The sequence below is a fragment of the Aptenodytes patagonicus genome, chromosome 2 (assembly GCF_965638725.1).
Source record: "Aptenodytes patagonicus chromosome 2, bAptPat1.pri.cur, whole genome shotgun sequence".
NCBI lineage: Eukaryota > Metazoa > Chordata > Aves > Sphenisciformes > Spheniscidae > Aptenodytes > Aptenodytes patagonicus.
This window is the reverse complement of record NC_134950.1, coordinates 11,939,280-11,957,099: the sequence shown is the minus strand read 5'-3', so window position 1 is coordinate 11,957,099 and position 17,820 is coordinate 11,939,280. Positions and strand designations below refer to the sequence as shown.

Genomic DNA, 17,820 nt, shown 5'->3' with positions numbered 1-17,820 from the left:
GGAATAGGACTCCCTGTCACTTAGACAATCTTTGCTAAGATAGCTGGCTTTTGTGATTCCTGTTTTTTGACACTTGGCTTTCTCCATCCATTTTATAAAAAGTCTTAACTGTTTAATTTAGGGAGGGGATTGCATTATGTAGCAGGGTCTCTGAATCTTAAGTGCTACAATTTGCATCTTTGCTACAACTTAGTCTTTTTGTGCATCTAGTTGTGTGCCACAAAGGAGGGGCTTATAATGGTGCTGACACACCAAACAGAAGGGTGCAAATGTCTTTTCGTAGGGCTGACATATTAAATAGCGGACATAAAGACATTACATATTGTTAAAATGTATTTACTGCTAAAGGAGGAAACCATGCTAATATACTAATTACATCATGTTGAGAGACTCATAATTATCTCTACAGGATTTCATGAGTCTGCATCCATTTGTCCTAATTCAGAGCCTTGTCATCCTCATCTGCAATCTCTTGCCCAGATGGAGCATGGAAATCAACACAAGTGTTCCTAATATGCAAATACAGATCTGCAGTTCCACTTCAAAGTGGTAGCTTCTGAAGTGGGAGTTTTAATTATTCCATTTTGAGTTAGTGACTCTGCAAAAGAGTTTTTTTCTTCTGCCAGTGAGTTGGGTGTTCTTTTTTTTCAGGTTTGTTACGCAGCTTTGCAGTAGGCATGTCTCATTCTCTCTGACATGCGAACAATGAAACGGTTGACCAGTTAATGCTCCATCTGTTTACTGATTGTAATCCATAACTTCCTCAGGGAGTTGTTTGTCCTGTTCTTGGGTTCTTTTACATGTATTATTTTATATAACAAGATGAGATTCCTCATTGCTCGTCACAGGAGTCTGTCGTGAACTTGAGAAACAAGGGCAGATATCAACTGCCCTATATTTTGTAGACATGAGCTGTGTCTGCTGTCCAGACTAAAGCTCCTTGGACAAGAGTATGTGCTGGTGAGGTTGGTGGAGAAGAGAAACTTATGAAGCAAGAAATACTATCATGTGACTGTATATTGCATGGTAGAAGACAAAAACAAAGGGGAGCAATCATGATGGAGATTAATAATAGTTAATCTACAGGAACTGGCCAAAATAGCAAGTGATTGGCTGAGAAGTAGCTGAAATTTCATCTGATTGTAAATAACTACAGAGTAGCGTCAAGTCCAATTTAAATAATTTACTGTGATGCGTACTCATAGAGAAGATCCCTGTTGAAGCGTGAGATGCAATTATAAGGTTTAGTTACCTATGGTGAGTTATACTATTCCACTTTCGATGGTGTATTTTCACTTTGTAGTGAGGTGACTTAAGGAGGTCACTGACAGTTGAAAGTGTGCAGCAGTAGCACTCTCAGGACAAAATATTCCTAGGTACCAGTGGGTGCACTTGGGAGAGCACGTGCTACAATACCGCAGGAAGAGGTCAGCGAAACCTACCATTCCTGTGAGACTGATGACCCATGCATGGAGGGGAGGCAGTCACTCACTCTGTCTGCTCCCTAAATCCTTTGCCAGTGACTCAGGAGCTGGTGTTTGGTGAGAATGTAATATATAAAAGGAATAATGGAAGCATCCCATAATTAGGGCTAGTAATAAGAGAGGAATCAGTTTAGCATGTGATATACAGTGAATGAGTCAGAGAAATGAAGGAAAAGCGAGTTTGATAGAGTTATAAGAAGGAAAGTGCAGTACTGAAAAATTGTGATGAATGGTGATGAGATGAGCTTCAAAAGAAGCTAAAAAAGGGAAAGCAAAGTAATATGAGAAAGAAGAAGGATGAGTTCAAAACCAATACTAAATATAAGAGCTAGGACTGTAAATTCAGGAAGATGTAGGGAGAAGTTCGAATGGCAGGGGAGGTGTGATCAAGAGAGTTGGCTGGCATAGGGTTTATGCTAGCAGCCTGAAAGAATCTAGGGAGACAAATTTGATAGCATTGCAGAAACTGAGTAACAAGAAAAAAAATGTATCTATTGAGTTTGAAAATAACAGAAAGGAAATACTTGCATGCATAGAGTGATAAGTTTAGAAGACAATGACTGCTTTTTTATGCTTTTAAATCTTACAGTAAGTGACAGTTTCTAGTCATGGACAACATCGCGTTTCTGGAATTGTCAGCCAGCATAACGGGAATGTTTTTGATAGTCAAAAAAGTACTGAGTTTTTTCAGTATTGCGGCCAAACTCATACTAGTTTGACTTCCTGTGTGAGTAAGTTCTTACTGAGACAAGATTTGTACTCCATAATCTTTTCTTGTCAGCCGAGGCAATGTTAAGAAAAGTGTACTTAAATTTGAGGCTAGGCTTTTTAATTTACTTTGCTTTTACAAACAATGTTTCATCAGTATATGTGAGGAGTACCCCCATTTAGGAATTTTTCTGTTTTTTGCTCCTTTTTTTCCTATTGCCATGCAGACAAACTCTTGGGTAGAGCTATCTCCTTCAGCCATATAGCTGCAGTTGTGGACTCTTATTTTTACACTGTTTCTTCTCACCCTGCTGTCACATTTTGCAGACATGAGTAAGTTAATACTGCTGTCACACACCAGTCTCATTTACAGAAATTGTTATTTTAACTATGAACTATTTAAAAACTGTTTTAAATTAAAGTTGGATTTTAATTAGTTCCAACAACATGTAAAAATCAAGGCCTTATGTAAAATGGAAGAATCTATACTGGCTGGAGAGTTAGAATATGATTTCATTTTTAGTCATAATTTTAAACCTGGATTGATAATTTACATTTAGATTTAAAAAAAGGCATATAAATTGCAAGAGAGTTGCAAAACAAATGTGTCTGAATATTTGAAAACTCTTCTTATGTGCTTTCTATTTTACAGTCAGCTATCAGATTGCATCCGGTCTCCACCTTACAGTTAGGTATTACTATCGCTAATACTGTGTTTAATTACAGCTTATCACATTGTTCACAATTTTTCAGGTTTCCTTTAATGTGAAGACTATGAAGCAAGTTGGGTTTGAACTAAGATGTGGAAGTCCGTGTTATGACCTATAATAAAAAAACTGTTTAGATTTTGTCAAAATTCTCAGGACCCAGTTTTGCGAGGCTTTGTATAAGAAGGGGTGCTCTGGAATCAGGAGGTTGGGCTCAGTCGTGCAGGACACACAGCTGTCATAGCACAGAAACAGTCGGACAGTTGTGAAGGGGTTTGTGGGCATCATAATAAAGGAAGATGTTTTTAAACAAGGATTTTGAAGAAGTATTTAAAAATACATTCCCAAATGTTTATGAGGAGCTTTCCCACAGCAGGAGGACCAGGAGAGAGTGTCAAGGCGTTTTTTTGAAAATCAAACAGATAGTGACAGGGACTGGCATCATCAGATATCTACTGGCAAGAACCAACCTCTTGATGCTCTGATAGATAACAGGAAAGGTGTGGGTAGACTCCAGGGATTTTGGAAAGTTGGTGGGAAGGATGTGTCGGGTGGAAACATAGACAAGATTAACCCAGGCTGTTAAATGGCATGTGTCGTCTTTGCAAAAATTGGTGACTATAGAGGAACATATAAGCAGCTTAATTTAGCATACTAGGAACAAAGGTCCTTTACTAATTTTCTGATATAGTTCTGTTTCTGAGGCTTTGCTGTTATTTGTGTTACTAACAAAGATGGGACCTATAAGCAAAGAGGAGGAAAAGAATTGCAGTTGAAAATATCCTTCTCTGTCAGATGATATACTCCCTTCAGGGAGCCTATAAAAACTAGGGAACTGAGATATCCTGGGATACCTATATAGCAAAAAGGGTATGTTAGCATTCCAGAGTGTCCTATGCAACCTAACAGAAAAGAGTCACTTGTGCATGTACGTAGTGTACATACAAAGCACATAGTGTTTGCCAAGACGAGGGAAGAGGTGCAAGCTGTCAGCCAGAACTGGTAAATCAAGAAGGATAAGAATGGAAGTAGGACCTGGGATTTAGTGGCTAATAACTCTATTGAGGGCTGTCCCAACAGGAAGCTGGATAAGAAAACATCACTAATAATGATTGAAGAATGTGATATGTGGGAAGACTCAAAGGAGACACTTGTCTCTAAGGCATTCACAGTAAAGTGCGAAGTAAAAGGCAGTTCTGCCACAGGGCACAGACTGGGACTGTCATATAAGTGAGGTAGGTGTTTTGCACCCACTGCAGTGTAAGTAAGGTAGGTCCTCCCTGCTTATAAGGAAATTTGGGGGGCATACTGCAGTGCACTCTTTTTTTTTTTCTGGTTAGTGCAGCTCTGCACCATCACTGAATTCATTGTTCTGTGTTAAAGGTGGAGCTGACCCTGATGGAAGTATTGCCATCTTTGTCCATATATTAATACAGACATATTAATTCAGTGAGTCTAGGCTGTAAGTGTCAGCCAGGATATATGTTTTTCAACTAATGTAAATTCAAATAAAGCATGAGTTTGTACTTAGAAATCTTATTGCTGTTTCCCAAAAGTTTAGAGGTTACATTGCTGTTTTGGAGAGTATGAAGAAGAAATGCTGTCAGTGCTGAAGAACTTTTTGGGGACAAAAATTTCATCAGATGAATGAAAAAAATTGAGAGGAGTAAAAATTGAAAAAGTCTGCTTGACTTTCACTGGAGGTATACCCAAGGAATGTGGAAAACATCCCTCTGGAAAATCAGCTGATTTTAACAATACATGCTGTATGCCGTTCTCCAAAGGATAAGTCACACTTTGTATTTAAACAGGGATCAGCTTCACAGCTGGCATAAATCAGCAGTGTTTTGTAGGAGCTGGTGAAGATAATACAGAATTGTACTTGTTTTAGGATTTAGCCCTTTACTTCCACACTATGGAAAACATGGGGTTTAGTGATCTCAGTCAACCAAGCAGAGCCATACAAGAGTAAACCAGTTGTTAATCTGAAATCACCCTAGGGCCTTCTTCTGTTCCCACTGAAATCAGTGTCTAAATTCCCATCAGTTTGAGTGAGATATTAAAGACAAAAAAAAAATGCTCTAATATCCATGTTAATCTATTTTCTAAATATGTGAATTAATCAGCAGCTTGGTAAACTAGTTCAACAGTGTGATGCATTTGCTGAATCAACCTTGCTAAAACAGATGCACCATCTGCCTCACAGTTTCTAACATGCTGTTAAAACAAAGCAACATTTTTATAAGAATAGTTATTTTTGCTGTTACAGGCCTTAATCTGTGCTCAGGCAAAACTACTTAGAACAAGATGCTGTGTATCTCTAGTGCACCAAAATTAGCTTGCATATAAGCTATGTTTGTGGCAGAACTTTACACAGAGAAGAAAGGATTAGTAAATTTATGTACTTTCTCCACTGTGTCTTGAACCATATTTTTTAGGTGTTTTCATAAATGTCTCCTAAATACTGTAGAATTTTTTGCTTTGTCGTATTCATACTTCATATATTGAAAAACTACAGAGAAACAAGATGAAGACAGACTTCTGTTTGGTTGAAATCATTAAGAAAATTCAGTTCAACACTCACGGCAACCCACAGGCAAGTTGGGCTTTCAGAAATGCTGAAGGGATTGAGGTGCTAAATATCCATTAACTTTCTTCACTTTGGTACCTTGGGAAAACATCACCTCTAATGCTCACATTTCTTGCTGTCTTTATAAGCCAGTTTTACACTATTGGTAGCAAGTAGTTTCAATACTGGTATTATAAATAAGACCTCCTTTCATTGCTTCTTTTTACCCCTTTGCACTTTGCAAAGCAGTGCACAAGAGGTCTTGGAGAGAAACAAAAAGATTTTCACAGTCTTGTCTCTATCATAGCGGGTAACTGGGGAAAATATAAAGAACATTTTTTTTCTGTTAAAACATGTGCAGAGTAAAGCATTTTACCTGAGGTGAAACATCTAACAGATGGGAACCCCAAGAAATGCTGTTCAGGCTATAAACTTTGCATTTGCGCCCGGGCAATTTTATTTCTTCACCTGGTGCTCATTTACTTTAATCCCACTCTGTATATATGGTTACGTTCTAAACAGGAGAAAGAAAGCAAACAGGGTGGGCCAAAGTCCATTTCTAGCTTTACCAAAATGAATCTAACATGCCACGACTTGTGAGGAGTTAGTTTTGGATGTACCGCAGTATACATGGAAGCAGCATGTGCCCCTCTGTGCTTACTTTCTTCATAAAGGTTAAACATCTCCAGCTGCATTCAAAGTAGGGAAAGGAAACCGTGGAAGGTACTAACAATTTAATTGTGGGGGACGCCTTAGCTACAACCACCATATTGACATGCTGCTTTTGAACCATGGCAACCCTGCCTCACCTGCAGACTGTTACTCTGGCAGAGTTTTGGGATATTTGAAAGGTGCTGACAGTCATTTTCTGTTGTGCTGGCCCGGTTTAATAGGCAGTATGTGTCATAAGTATGGGTCAGCCCTCATAAATATGCCTCTCTTGGAATTTCACAATTGTCTGTGAAGGTGTTGCTCAACCGGAGTCCCAGCCCTGCAGCCATGATGTATAGAGGTGTTGAATCTCCTGAATCAGATGTGGGCCCTTAGGCAATTCTGACTGCAGCAGAGCTGTGTTCAAACTAGTGCAGCTCCTGCTGCTGAATGATCATATCCTTTTTGACTGCCCTTGCAGATATTTCCAAGAAAGAGCTGTGTTTTATTTGTGCATCAACAGCTGATCTGATATTTGCTAAGGGTTTGAATCCAGCCATTGAAGAATAATAAATGACTGTTTAGGTTGAGCTGAAATTTTGCAGCTTGATTCAGTTACAGTGGTGACTCACATAGAGTTGGTTCTCACATGATTCACAAAGTGTATGGGTGACTCAACCCACAAATTTACTTAGCTCCCATGTTATTTTCCCTCTCAGTGAAAAAAATTGTTTATAATAAATAATCACAGCAAACTTTGACTTATCCTGAGGTAAAATAAATGTGTGTGTTGAAAGGCTGCATATTTGTAATAATAAATTATTTAGTGAGGTAAGGATGAAATAATAGGACGTAGGAATCATTAAACAAGAAAGAAATGTGACATGCATTTTTGGTTGATTTTGTTGCATAGCAGATGTAAATGAAGGAAGAATAATTATTTTTATCTGATGGAGATGCTCAGAGAGGCTGTTTGACAGTGTCTGTACTTATTGCTATAGCCAGCCAATTCTCGGCATTTGTTCTCTGAAATAAGTAGTTTTAGATATGTCCATGTCTGGGTCAGACATTTTAAAGTGATGTCTATTCAGAAAGTGTGAGATACCCAGGTTCTCAAAACTGGGTCTTTGTAGGATGTCTTAGGCTAGTCACCCCAAGTCCTGAAGTACCTGAAGTTGTCTGTCTGAAAAATCTTGACTCAGTTCCTTTACAATATCAAATTCACAGAGATAAGAAATTCTGTCCCAACAGGAGCTATAAGATACTAAGTTTTTCTTCAAAAGGTGCAGCTGCTATCAGTGTTCCATAAGCATGTGCACAGGCACATGGCTGTAGTGTAAATACAGTCTAAATTACTCTGAGTTTAGAGTTAGCTGGAGACGTCAGCGTATCTTTTTTTGGGTTGTCCTAAAAGGATATAAATATCTAGGTGACTACATACCTGTGAGCTTCTTAGCACTGAGTGACTAATCACCCTCCCTTTCATAAATGAAACAACAAAGAATCTGGAAAATGAAGAAATTCTGCCATGTCAGCTGTCTGGGTCATAAAAAAGGTCATTAGCAATCAGGAATGTTTCTTTGCCTCACAAATACCAAGTGTCAATAATATCCATAAATTAAACTTCAAAAGTCCATATTTTGTAGGGATTAAATTGCAGGGAACAAATAATGTGTGGCTTGAAAGATTAAGGCAAGAATTCTGATTTCTTTGGAAAGATAGTTCTTTTGTAGATTGCGTCACTGGTTTGAGGAAACCTCAACATGGTTCAGGTGCGGCAAGAAATTTCTGAGAAATAAAATGGATGGCACTGGCAAACGCCCAAAAACCAAGTGACATAAAAGATAGCCCTGACAAAGGGTACCTAGGAACAGTGACAGGATTAAAAGCATGCAGCTAAAGGACTTCTGTGCTAGCGAGAGAAGAGAGAAAAGGCTAAAAAATAACGGTGGAGTGTCACATGCTGAACCACTGCAACGCAAAGTCCAGTGGAGCATTTTTGTGGTACGCAGAATGCCGCTCTTTTATCACAGTTTGCCAAGCAGCCACAAGCTGTTTCAGGCCTCTTTGTAGAGGGTGAACCAAATGCACATGTTAATTTGAACTTTCCCTCAGCTAAAGGAGAAAGTAAAAGGATGGCTTTGTGCTCAAAGCACAGAACCGGGATTTATTTATTCCTGGTTTTGCCACAGTGTCCTTGTGCAACCTTAGGCCAAGTTATTAATCTCTTCATGCCACAGTCTCCCCATTTGTAAAATACAGTTGATGGTACATATGTCACAATGGGCGTTTGAGGCTAAATTCTTTAATGTTTGTAAATTGTTTTCGGACATAATACTGGGAAGGACAAATTACTAAATGCTGCATGCAGAGTTATGCTAATTAGTGCCTTTTTAGACACTGATCCCTTACTGTATGTAGACTAATACCACAAGCTGGTCCAATTTTAGTCTATGGTACCTTTGACCTCGCTGGTTCTGGGCTTGGTCTGGAACAGAATAATTTGTTTCCCATTTGGTGATTATGGTAATTGATGAAATAAAAATTCCCAGACTGCCTCTTAGAATACCCTGAGTTTACAGTTACCTTAGGCTGTGCAAGCTGGCCTTTCAAAAAGCCTGATTTTTGGAGGCATAGTCTAACAGTTTATGCATGGAATAGACACACTACCGGTGAAAGAATCTACAAAAGCAAGGCTCATCCTTACAGATAGATATTGGCAGAAATCAAAGACCTGCCATGAACTGGCTCATTTCATAAGCATTGCCCAGCAAACACAGTAACCTCTTCGCACGTATCAGCTGTGACCAGGTGGTGTGGTGTGTTGCCATGAGCAAATGTATCTCTTGATAGGTAAACCACAGCTACGTTTTTCTAAACAATTATTTTTTTAGTGTTTCTAAATGTGTTTTCCTATTAGCACTGCTGATAGATCAAGTATGGAGTATCATTAATTATCATATATAACATGTCTGTTCTCCCTCTTATTGCTGAGCTCCCATGTAAATACCCATGTGGTTCTTTGCTGCTATGGGACTGTCACAGCAGATGCTTTTGCTTTTTCTATTGCTGTAAACAAGCTGTTCTGACTGATACTTCTTTTCACCATACGTCCTGAACACTCCCAGTTCATAGTTATATGTCATTTCCAGGATGCTTTTTAGGGTGTGTATGCCTCCACCCCATTTCAAAATCAATGTAACTCTCAATGCATTGACTAATGACTGCAAGGTGTTGCTTAGCATGCTGGTTTTGGCTGACAGTGCTACTAAACGAACAGTTGTTTGCTTAACATGTCTTTCATGTGAAGTAACTTTTACTGACAAATTGAACATGCCAATGGCTTCAGATTTGCTAGTAAGCATCTGTCTGACATGCTGCTGAGACCAAAAAGAAGTACGATCCCAACTTGTTGCCCTGAATATTGATAATTTTGCCCTGTCCCTTAGCCATATCCTATGTTTGTATTGTCCTCATACATTTTGTTATGCTGATCTCACTACATCCATCATGAATCTGTAGAGTAGGAGTGGGTGGTGAGAACTAAAGAAAACTGTAATGCACCTGTAAGGGTGTTGTGCTGATGCAGTGTATAAGATGTTGCAATTCTGTCCCACCGTGAGGAACTAGAACTGATGTCACATTTTCTTTCATTTGTTTTCATTTATGTTGTTGGGTTAGACCATTCTCAACCCTCTTCATGGAATAGCATATGCAGCACTAAAGAGAAATTGCTTGTGCACAGCAAACGTTTTTACTTGTTATTATAGTGGGTGGACATGCCTTATTATTCACCTGTGACGTGTTGACCTTACAGAAGGTCTACCTGGCATTTCAGTTAAACCATACATGATGGTACAGTATTGAGTATGGTCAGGGATGGTGTCTCTACTAATCATTTTAATGAAAGCAATCGTCTGGAGGTGAACAGAAACTGAATTTAAATTGCAAATGTGAAAGAAGTTAAACTTACAGCAAAGCATTCATTGAGCATCTCTCTCATCTGACTCTTTAGGTTTCTATATTAGATGGTTGTCTGAGCCTATGTCATATGTGCTGCATTGCTGGACTATCCTCACAACGTAATGTATTGCTATTGGGAAAATAGCTGGTGTGAAAGACTTTTTTTTTTCTTGATAACTGGTGGAATTGTTCATGTTGCCCTTAGCAAATAGCATGCTAGCTCTTAACTTTGTTAGATATATGGCAGCAAGCCGTGGGATTATAGTTACGTAGCCAAGGGAGGGTTTTGGATAATTGTTCTCTTGAGGTTAGTACAGATGTCTACATGCAAATTTTTGTAGCTCCACAGTGGCAGGGGCAAAGCTTATTCGTGTGCATATAATGCAGCTTGTCAAACATCTGTCCTTCTTGCTAACATAACAGTATAAGTTACAGTTCCTGCTCTTTTTCTGCTCACGTGTGTAAAGTCCTTTAATTCTGGAAGTTGGAGTTGAGAGAACCACTGTTTGAACTAACATTGGCTGTGCCCTTCACCTCTCACTCTGACGGTATGATTGAAGATGCTACGTTGGTGAATTTCTGTACTCAAATCTTCCATGAGTCAAGAAAAAGATAAAAAGAGCCTGATGTAACTATATCAATGTGTAACATAGACCCTGTGGAGAAGAGAAGAAAAGATTATTGACATTGTCTTTGCTACAGACGGATGTCTGTAATGAATGTCCACATCATTTCTTTTGCTCTTTGTGTGAGTATCGGCAACTTAGAAGTACCTGGGTTTTTTTTAGTATACACAGCTGGATCTTCTACATGGTATCTGGCCATAGTGCTCTCATTCGTGATGAGGGCAGGCCTGAGTGATGGGTTGTTATTTGGACTATGCTTGTGAGTGTGGTCCTGTGTTTATACATTATTTTTATGTTAAAGAGAGGATGTTTGTAAAAACAGCCTGATGGAGTTGTTGCAGAAAGGAGTATGTTTGCACTATATGTTGTCCAAACCAAATAATTATTTTATAATGTGTTGGATTTTAAATGTATTTTGATTTAGTAACTGCTTTCTTGTGCTTGCATACACCTGATGGCCACGTTTCTTCTCCAGCTGAGTACTAAACAATGTTGGTTTCGGTTGTGATAGGCCTTCTTTCACAGCAGTTTGCTGTGATGCTGACACAGGCAAATCATTTGAGTGCATATGATTACCCCCATTGCCCTGGGCACAGGATGTTTTGTTTTCATTTGCTCCTTTTGTCAAGTTTCACAGGATGAGGACTGTATGCTGCTGTTTGGCTTTATGCAGCAGTCTAAGCATCTGCAATGAACTGCTGTTGGTCTTTCGTAGTCACTGTGCTCCTTTGGTACCAAGGTATTCCCGAGTCTTTCCCATTCGCAGATGGATGTTGTGGTAGGTGATCTTTTGTCTCCAGGTGCTGCCTTTGAAAACTGCATGCTATCACCTGGCAGTGCATGTTTTTTTCTTATTTTTCTTCTTGCCACAACTTGCATCTGCCTAAAGTAAATGTGCCAAACTGGCTTTATTCTTGGAAGAAATAATCATTCTATGGATTGCTTTGCTTTGATTAAAAGGAAAGTAAAGGTTTCTTGGCTATGTAGCATTTTATATATCTGCAAAGTCCATTTTTACATGAACATTTATTATTTCTTTGGCTCCTGAAATAAAATACATTCTGTAGGATTTCCAGTGTCTCTGTAAACTCTGGAAGCTGTAAATGGTTTGATGAAGTGGACTGTTTTTTTCTCAGTAGGCTCTTTTCCCGTCTTTCACAATGAATTGTACGGTGGTCTGGTGAGGAGCAGAATTTACTGTGTGTGGTAGGGGAAGAGTGGCTCAGCAGAAATGGTGCTTTCCTCCCATTTTTCAGATTGGCATGTTTTGCCATTTGTTTGGGATAGGCTAGATTAGAAATAACCTTTGTCTGGTTCGGAAAATGCTTAGCGTTAAGGATTTGACAGATGTCCACCTTCTTTCAGAGTTTGTGCTGTTGCTGATCATCATTGCATAGCACAGTCCCCAGCCCACCACCTGTAAGCTAGTTCTTATGAAGACCTGTCAAAGGTACAATTCCCTAGAATTTAATGCTGGCTTGAGAAACAGAAGGAAAAACTCTAATTATTGTTTTTTGGGGGTTCCCAAAGTGCTTTTTGCATTCTTGGAGTAGCTTAATATTGCCTGTGTGGTGACTTCCCTTTTATTTCTAGTCATTTATTCTCCAGATTATTCCAGATACAATTACTGTAAGCAAGGGCTTTTCAAGAAACTGTCTTTTTGCCTGCCTGTATGACATAATGCTTCTTGTTCACACAGGACAAATAAATTGAGGTGGTTTCCTTTTACGTTAGCTGTCTATACTACTTTTGCTGGTGTTATCACACTAGTCATCCATGTAGATTATAAGCTTCTCAAAAGCTGATTCAGAAATGCTGAGAGAGTGGAGGTTTTGAAAACTCTTTAAAAAGTTATTTCTGTTTTTCAGTCATCTCACTTTTTTGGACAGAATCGTATTTGGTTTCATTCACGTTCACTCTTATGCTGGTTGTTGTTAACATGTTGACCTTTACTACTCACGGAAGTAAGTTTGACTACAGAGGTTCAATTTTCCCTGTTGTTAGTGTGAGAAATACCCTGTATACAGCAACTGAGTTAAATGACACTGAAACATTACATTTTATAGTTACTTTTGCTGAAATAAATAATAACCTGGAGGTTATGGTTTCAGAGCAGAAAACCCAACTGGAGTCAAAAGAAACTGAGATTATGCTTATGAATTTTTGCTTCACGTCTTTTGCTTTGTATTAAAATATGTGTCATAATGAATAACATTCTATTTCTTACTCCTTGCAGATAAAACGTGAAAAGCCAGAAAATATACCAGATCTAAAATATTTAGTAAAAGAAAAATTTACTGCATTGGAGAGCAAGAACAGTGACTCAGATTTGCAAAGGAATGAAAAATATGTATATTTTAAGGATCAACTTAAACAGATGAGAAAACAATGTAAGTCTTATTTAAAAAAAATAGATTCTTTGAATGCTAAATGGTAAGATGTGACTAACTGCCCTAAAATATAGAACTGCCAGCTATGGCTCAAACTGAGGTGAGTGTTCTTATTTAAAAACTTATTTAAATTGATATCTGTGTACAAAAAAAGCCAGTGTAATTACCTTGATAGTTTTATTTAGACTCCCACAATTCCTGCCGTGTTTGAATACAAATATCATGAAAATCTTGCTTCACTTCTTCTTTTTGTAAGGTGGGCTTTTTCATTTGAAGACTTTTTCATTTTTTTTCTTAATTGATAGGATCTTCTAAAAGGATTAGGTAAGCTGTTTTCATTTGTCACTTAAACAAATTGCTCCTGTTTCACAACTTAGGATGTGTTGCAACTCTAAGAAGACCTTTGCTTTAATCGTAGAACTATATTGTTGGAAAATGCTTACTGTTTGTGTTCTCAACTTTACAGCTTCTATGCATGCACCATGTAACACTGCAACTTATTAAAATCTGTTTTTCTTCATTCACATGATTTATCAAGTGTTAAAATTTTAAGTTATTTGTGCTTGAATTACCAGAAAAGTTGGAGAGTGAACAGTTCTATTTATGCAAGACAACAAAATTGTATGCTTTTATTACCCTGCACATATAGCAGCCATTAAAATATCACTCTGATTACTGTTGCCGGGAAAGTTCATGGGCTCTAACACTATTTCTGCTGTTCTTCCCCAATCATGATTATGTTTTGAAATCTTATTATTCTGCTTGCTGTCCCTTGACCCCTGTACCTTTTCCCTCCCACCCTACATTTTGATTTCAACATAAACTGGTATCTCAGGAACTTCAGGAGTCATAGATTAATGATTTATACCATTGGAAAATGATATTCTGGATGCTGTCCTGTAGCTCTCCTTGAGTTTTGTTTTTTTGGAGCCCTATCCAAAACCCGCTGAAGCTAGTGGAAAGAATTTTCCCTCTGACTTCACTGGACTTTGGATTACTTCCCTATAGAGATTTATGAAGTGTGAGGACATGCTTGACAAGGTGAATTTTAGATCTGATATCTCAAGACTCCCTAGGATTAGAGCTTGAGGGCTTAATATATTTGTCTCCCATCTTTATGGTTTTTAAGATTTTGGATTTGAGTATTAACACTGATCTCTGGGTTTTATAGGCTCTTGGCACTACTCTTAAGAATGAAAATACCGAGTTGCAGACCACAAAACAGTGTAATTTTCACTCCCTACATAACCATAAAATTATTACTGCCCCACCATATGTTGTAATTCCTAATTTCCAGGTGTTTGTAACTGAGAAGATAAAATCTTGATAACTGACTTTGGATTTACTTTCCACCCTGTAAGTGCCTGAGGAAGGGGTGTATGCCCTAGTAATACATTCAGCTCAGGCTATGGGACTGAGTTCTAACTGGCAGACCCGTTGAAAAAAAAACAAATTAAATAAGCACAATAAGAGTTATTCTTTAAAAAAAAATAAATACGAGGACATCATTCTGCTACTACTGCCTGAAATCCAGATTTGTCTTATTAGCCACTTGTACTTTTGTTTTGGTTGTGCATAGAGGTCAGACTGTGCCCAAAACGAAATGCATGATGATGTTGGATGGACTGCTGTGTTCAGTACATGGACTATTGATCAGCTGGGTCAGCTTGGGTTTTGTAGAATTCATGATGTTTTTGATGAGGTAAATCCATCACATTGGCTCCTATTGCAGTATTTAATGCAATTTAAAAGGTTGAATGGAAAATCGTTAGTTAGCTTTCACAGTCTTGGATGCAATATAATGATTGTGTATTCAAATAAACAGTCTGGTTCAGCCCACCTTCTTTTGAAATGGATGACTAAATGCCACCTCAGGTCTGCAGATAGGAAAGAGGTGGAAAATTCAAAGTTAAATCTTTCAAAGCAAGCACAATTCTGCTGCCTTAAACTTGCATCAGTGTTGTCTCTCCTGCCTAAATAATCTGTTGATCCACCATAAAGTCACTTTCCTACCTTCCTCTTCAGAAGGCTCTTTTACCAGGAAGGCTCCCAGAAATTCTTGAGTAATAATAGGTGACTGAAGATCAGTGGAGTCTGTTTATATTCACATGTGTAAATTTGCTTCTATGTGATACAGTGACCTGGAACCAGTAAGACTGTCCAGTTTCTCTATTTATTGTACTTATGTGATCTTCTTGCCATTACCCTTATCTTCCCCCTCTCCTTTTGTGTGTTTTTCTCATTCATAGCTAGCCTTTAAAAAGACCCACAGAATTGAATATCACAAGTTTATTCACAAGCTTAAAAATGACAGATACCCGCATTCTTGTAGGATCAGGGCCTCTGGTCTTAACATCTTTGTGAGAGGCTAAACTGACACGTGTACTCCATCTGGTACAAAAAGCCTCTTCTCATTGTTGGGCTCTACGTAGTAAATTACTATGCTGAGATGTATAATTGAGCTCTGTCAATATTATCTAAAATATCACACATGCCGCGTAGAAAGTAGTGTTACTGTAGAGAAATAGTGGTCTCAGAGGCAGGAATTTCTGAGTCGCAATACCAGCTGAACTGAAGATTCATGAAATCTGTAGAAGACATCTACTAGTTTCAATAAACTGGTGATTTACCTTATAGCACACTGTGTGTACATGGTTTATTTTTCTTTTATAAGGAGAACATTAAGGTCACCCTGGTAAAAATTCAGCAGCCATGCTTAATTCAAGTCATCTGTGTATTCTTTAGCTTCTCCTGTATGAGTTGTGATTTCAAAAGCATGAGTCCTACAATACAGGTCCCATAATACAGCATATTATAATGTGTCTGCAAATTTTGGGACACACTTTAAAACTACTTGATGTGAGTTACATATATCAATAACTTCAGCAGCAGCTACCTGGTTAATATTTTGTTTTCAACTATTAGTCTTGCCAGGTTTGGGCACAACTTAGTGCTTAATTCCTGGCCTGTTTCAAGCACACATACACAGTATGGTCCAATTTTTAGCCCTTTCCTGGGATTTGGTTTTATTGCTAAATCAGATAAAATACCAAAACTCCAGCCAAGTTTTCTCAGAGGAGCTTTCCTAGAGTTTTCTTTTGTCCCAGCCTTTTCCATCTCAAAGGAGCAGATGGGGTAGATGCTAAAATGATTTGCCTTCCATGATGAGTTACCATTAATCTTTACATCTCTTTTATGCAGAGTTTGACATTTGTATTCTAGAATAGCTGAACAAGAAAACGTTATATTCTCACGTTGTTTTGCTACTTAAAAATTAACTAGGATTTGAAGGAGAAAAACTTTCTTGACACAAAGATTTTAGGTACGGTGCAGAGTGTGAAGCAGTTAAATATAACGTTATTTTAACAGAAAATTAAGAAAGCTAATACATTTTCTCTCTTGATATTTCCTGCCACAGTGATGAAAGGGAGCTGCATGGTTGTTCCCTGCCATCTGACAGGTGACATGCAGTGCGGTAGGTAGCTCTAATACGCAGGGAGGAGAAAGGCGCTGTATCACCTTCACATTGTCCTCTAGGCAGTTGTGCAGGAAGGAGACCTTCTTAGCTTTGAACTTTAGCAGCAGCTAAGGTGCAGAAGTGAAATTGGGAAAGTGCATCTCTGTAGCAGTAAGGATGATATTGTGCCTCAGAGCCGTTTCGGTTCTGCTCATCTTTCAGACAGTTTGCAGGCATTTTCCCTCAATCTGTGAGCCTTTATTATGCAGCTACTTTAGCTGGAATTTGTGCAAAATGATGCAAAATCTCCACCTCTGATGACATGTGTCAAAACACTGTCAGACAGGTTTTATGTGAACAGCAAGTGATTTTTCTGAAGTCTGTTTTCAGAACTATCTTACATTCCTAAATTCCCACTTCTTATTTTTAATGGAAAACATTTTCATTTTTCTACTCAAACCTGCTTAGAATGTAAGCAGTAGAAGTGTTGATTAATTTTTTAAATTTCTTTTTAAAAAATTTTTTTAACTGTTTCTTGTACCCCGAAATGATTACATTAACTTTTCCAAATAATTGAGCACTTGGAAGGATACTCACTAAATCTGGTAATATCACAAAGTTCTAAATAATTGCATGTGTGGTTTGTAAGGAAAATTTTTTGTGACCTTAACCCTTCATCACTGATGCTCTCCTTACACATAAGGGTCCCAGACCTGCAAAGTGCTTAGTGATCTTTTGATTAAGTGAAATGCAAGCAAGTTGCTTAAATTAAATTGCATGAGTAGGTCCTTTGAAATGAGTGAGATTGCTGGCATGTTTCACTTCCTTATTGGAGTGTAACCACAGTACAGAACCTTGTAGAACTGAGCCCATAGGAACTAAGTCATGATTACTGCAGGAATTGTAACTCTGCATTTTGTATCTTCTGTAAATTTAAAATCCCACCTTCTGTTTAAAGTTGTATTACCAAGTCTTTTTATTTCATGCCAGTATATATATATATATATATATCAAAGGCATCTTCTGGCACAGAGTATGAGAATTTTGCCTTCACAAAATGAAAATAAGAGCTGTCTTTAATCTCTATGTATCAGTTTAAGTTTCTGATACTCTGTGAAGAGAGCTAATCAGAAGGTATAATCTCTACTCCTGTGACCCTAGCTGCCACTGCTGTATTTGCTGAAAGTTATTTAGTTTCACATTTGTTGCACAAAGGATGACAGGTTTCATAGCCCTTTTATAGCAGCTGATAACATGCACTTTGG

At 38.1% G+C, this 17,820-nt stretch overlaps 1 protein-coding gene across 3 annotated transcripts in view; it reads left to right on the top strand.

Annotated features, from left to right (window-relative positions):
* Window positions 1-17,820, top strand: part of NSMCE2 (NSE2 SUMO ligase component of SMC5/6 complex) — a 134,203-nt gene that overhangs the window by 48,057 nt on the left and 68,326 nt on the right. For all 3 annotated transcript variants that reach the window (XM_076329109.1, XM_076329111.1, XM_076329110.1), the window contains exon 4: window positions 12,945-13,098. In XM_076329109.1, coding sequence (XP_076185224.1) covers window positions 12,945-13,098 — 154 coding nt within the window. The remainder of the gene's footprint in view (window positions 1-12,944; window positions 13,099-17,820) is intronic.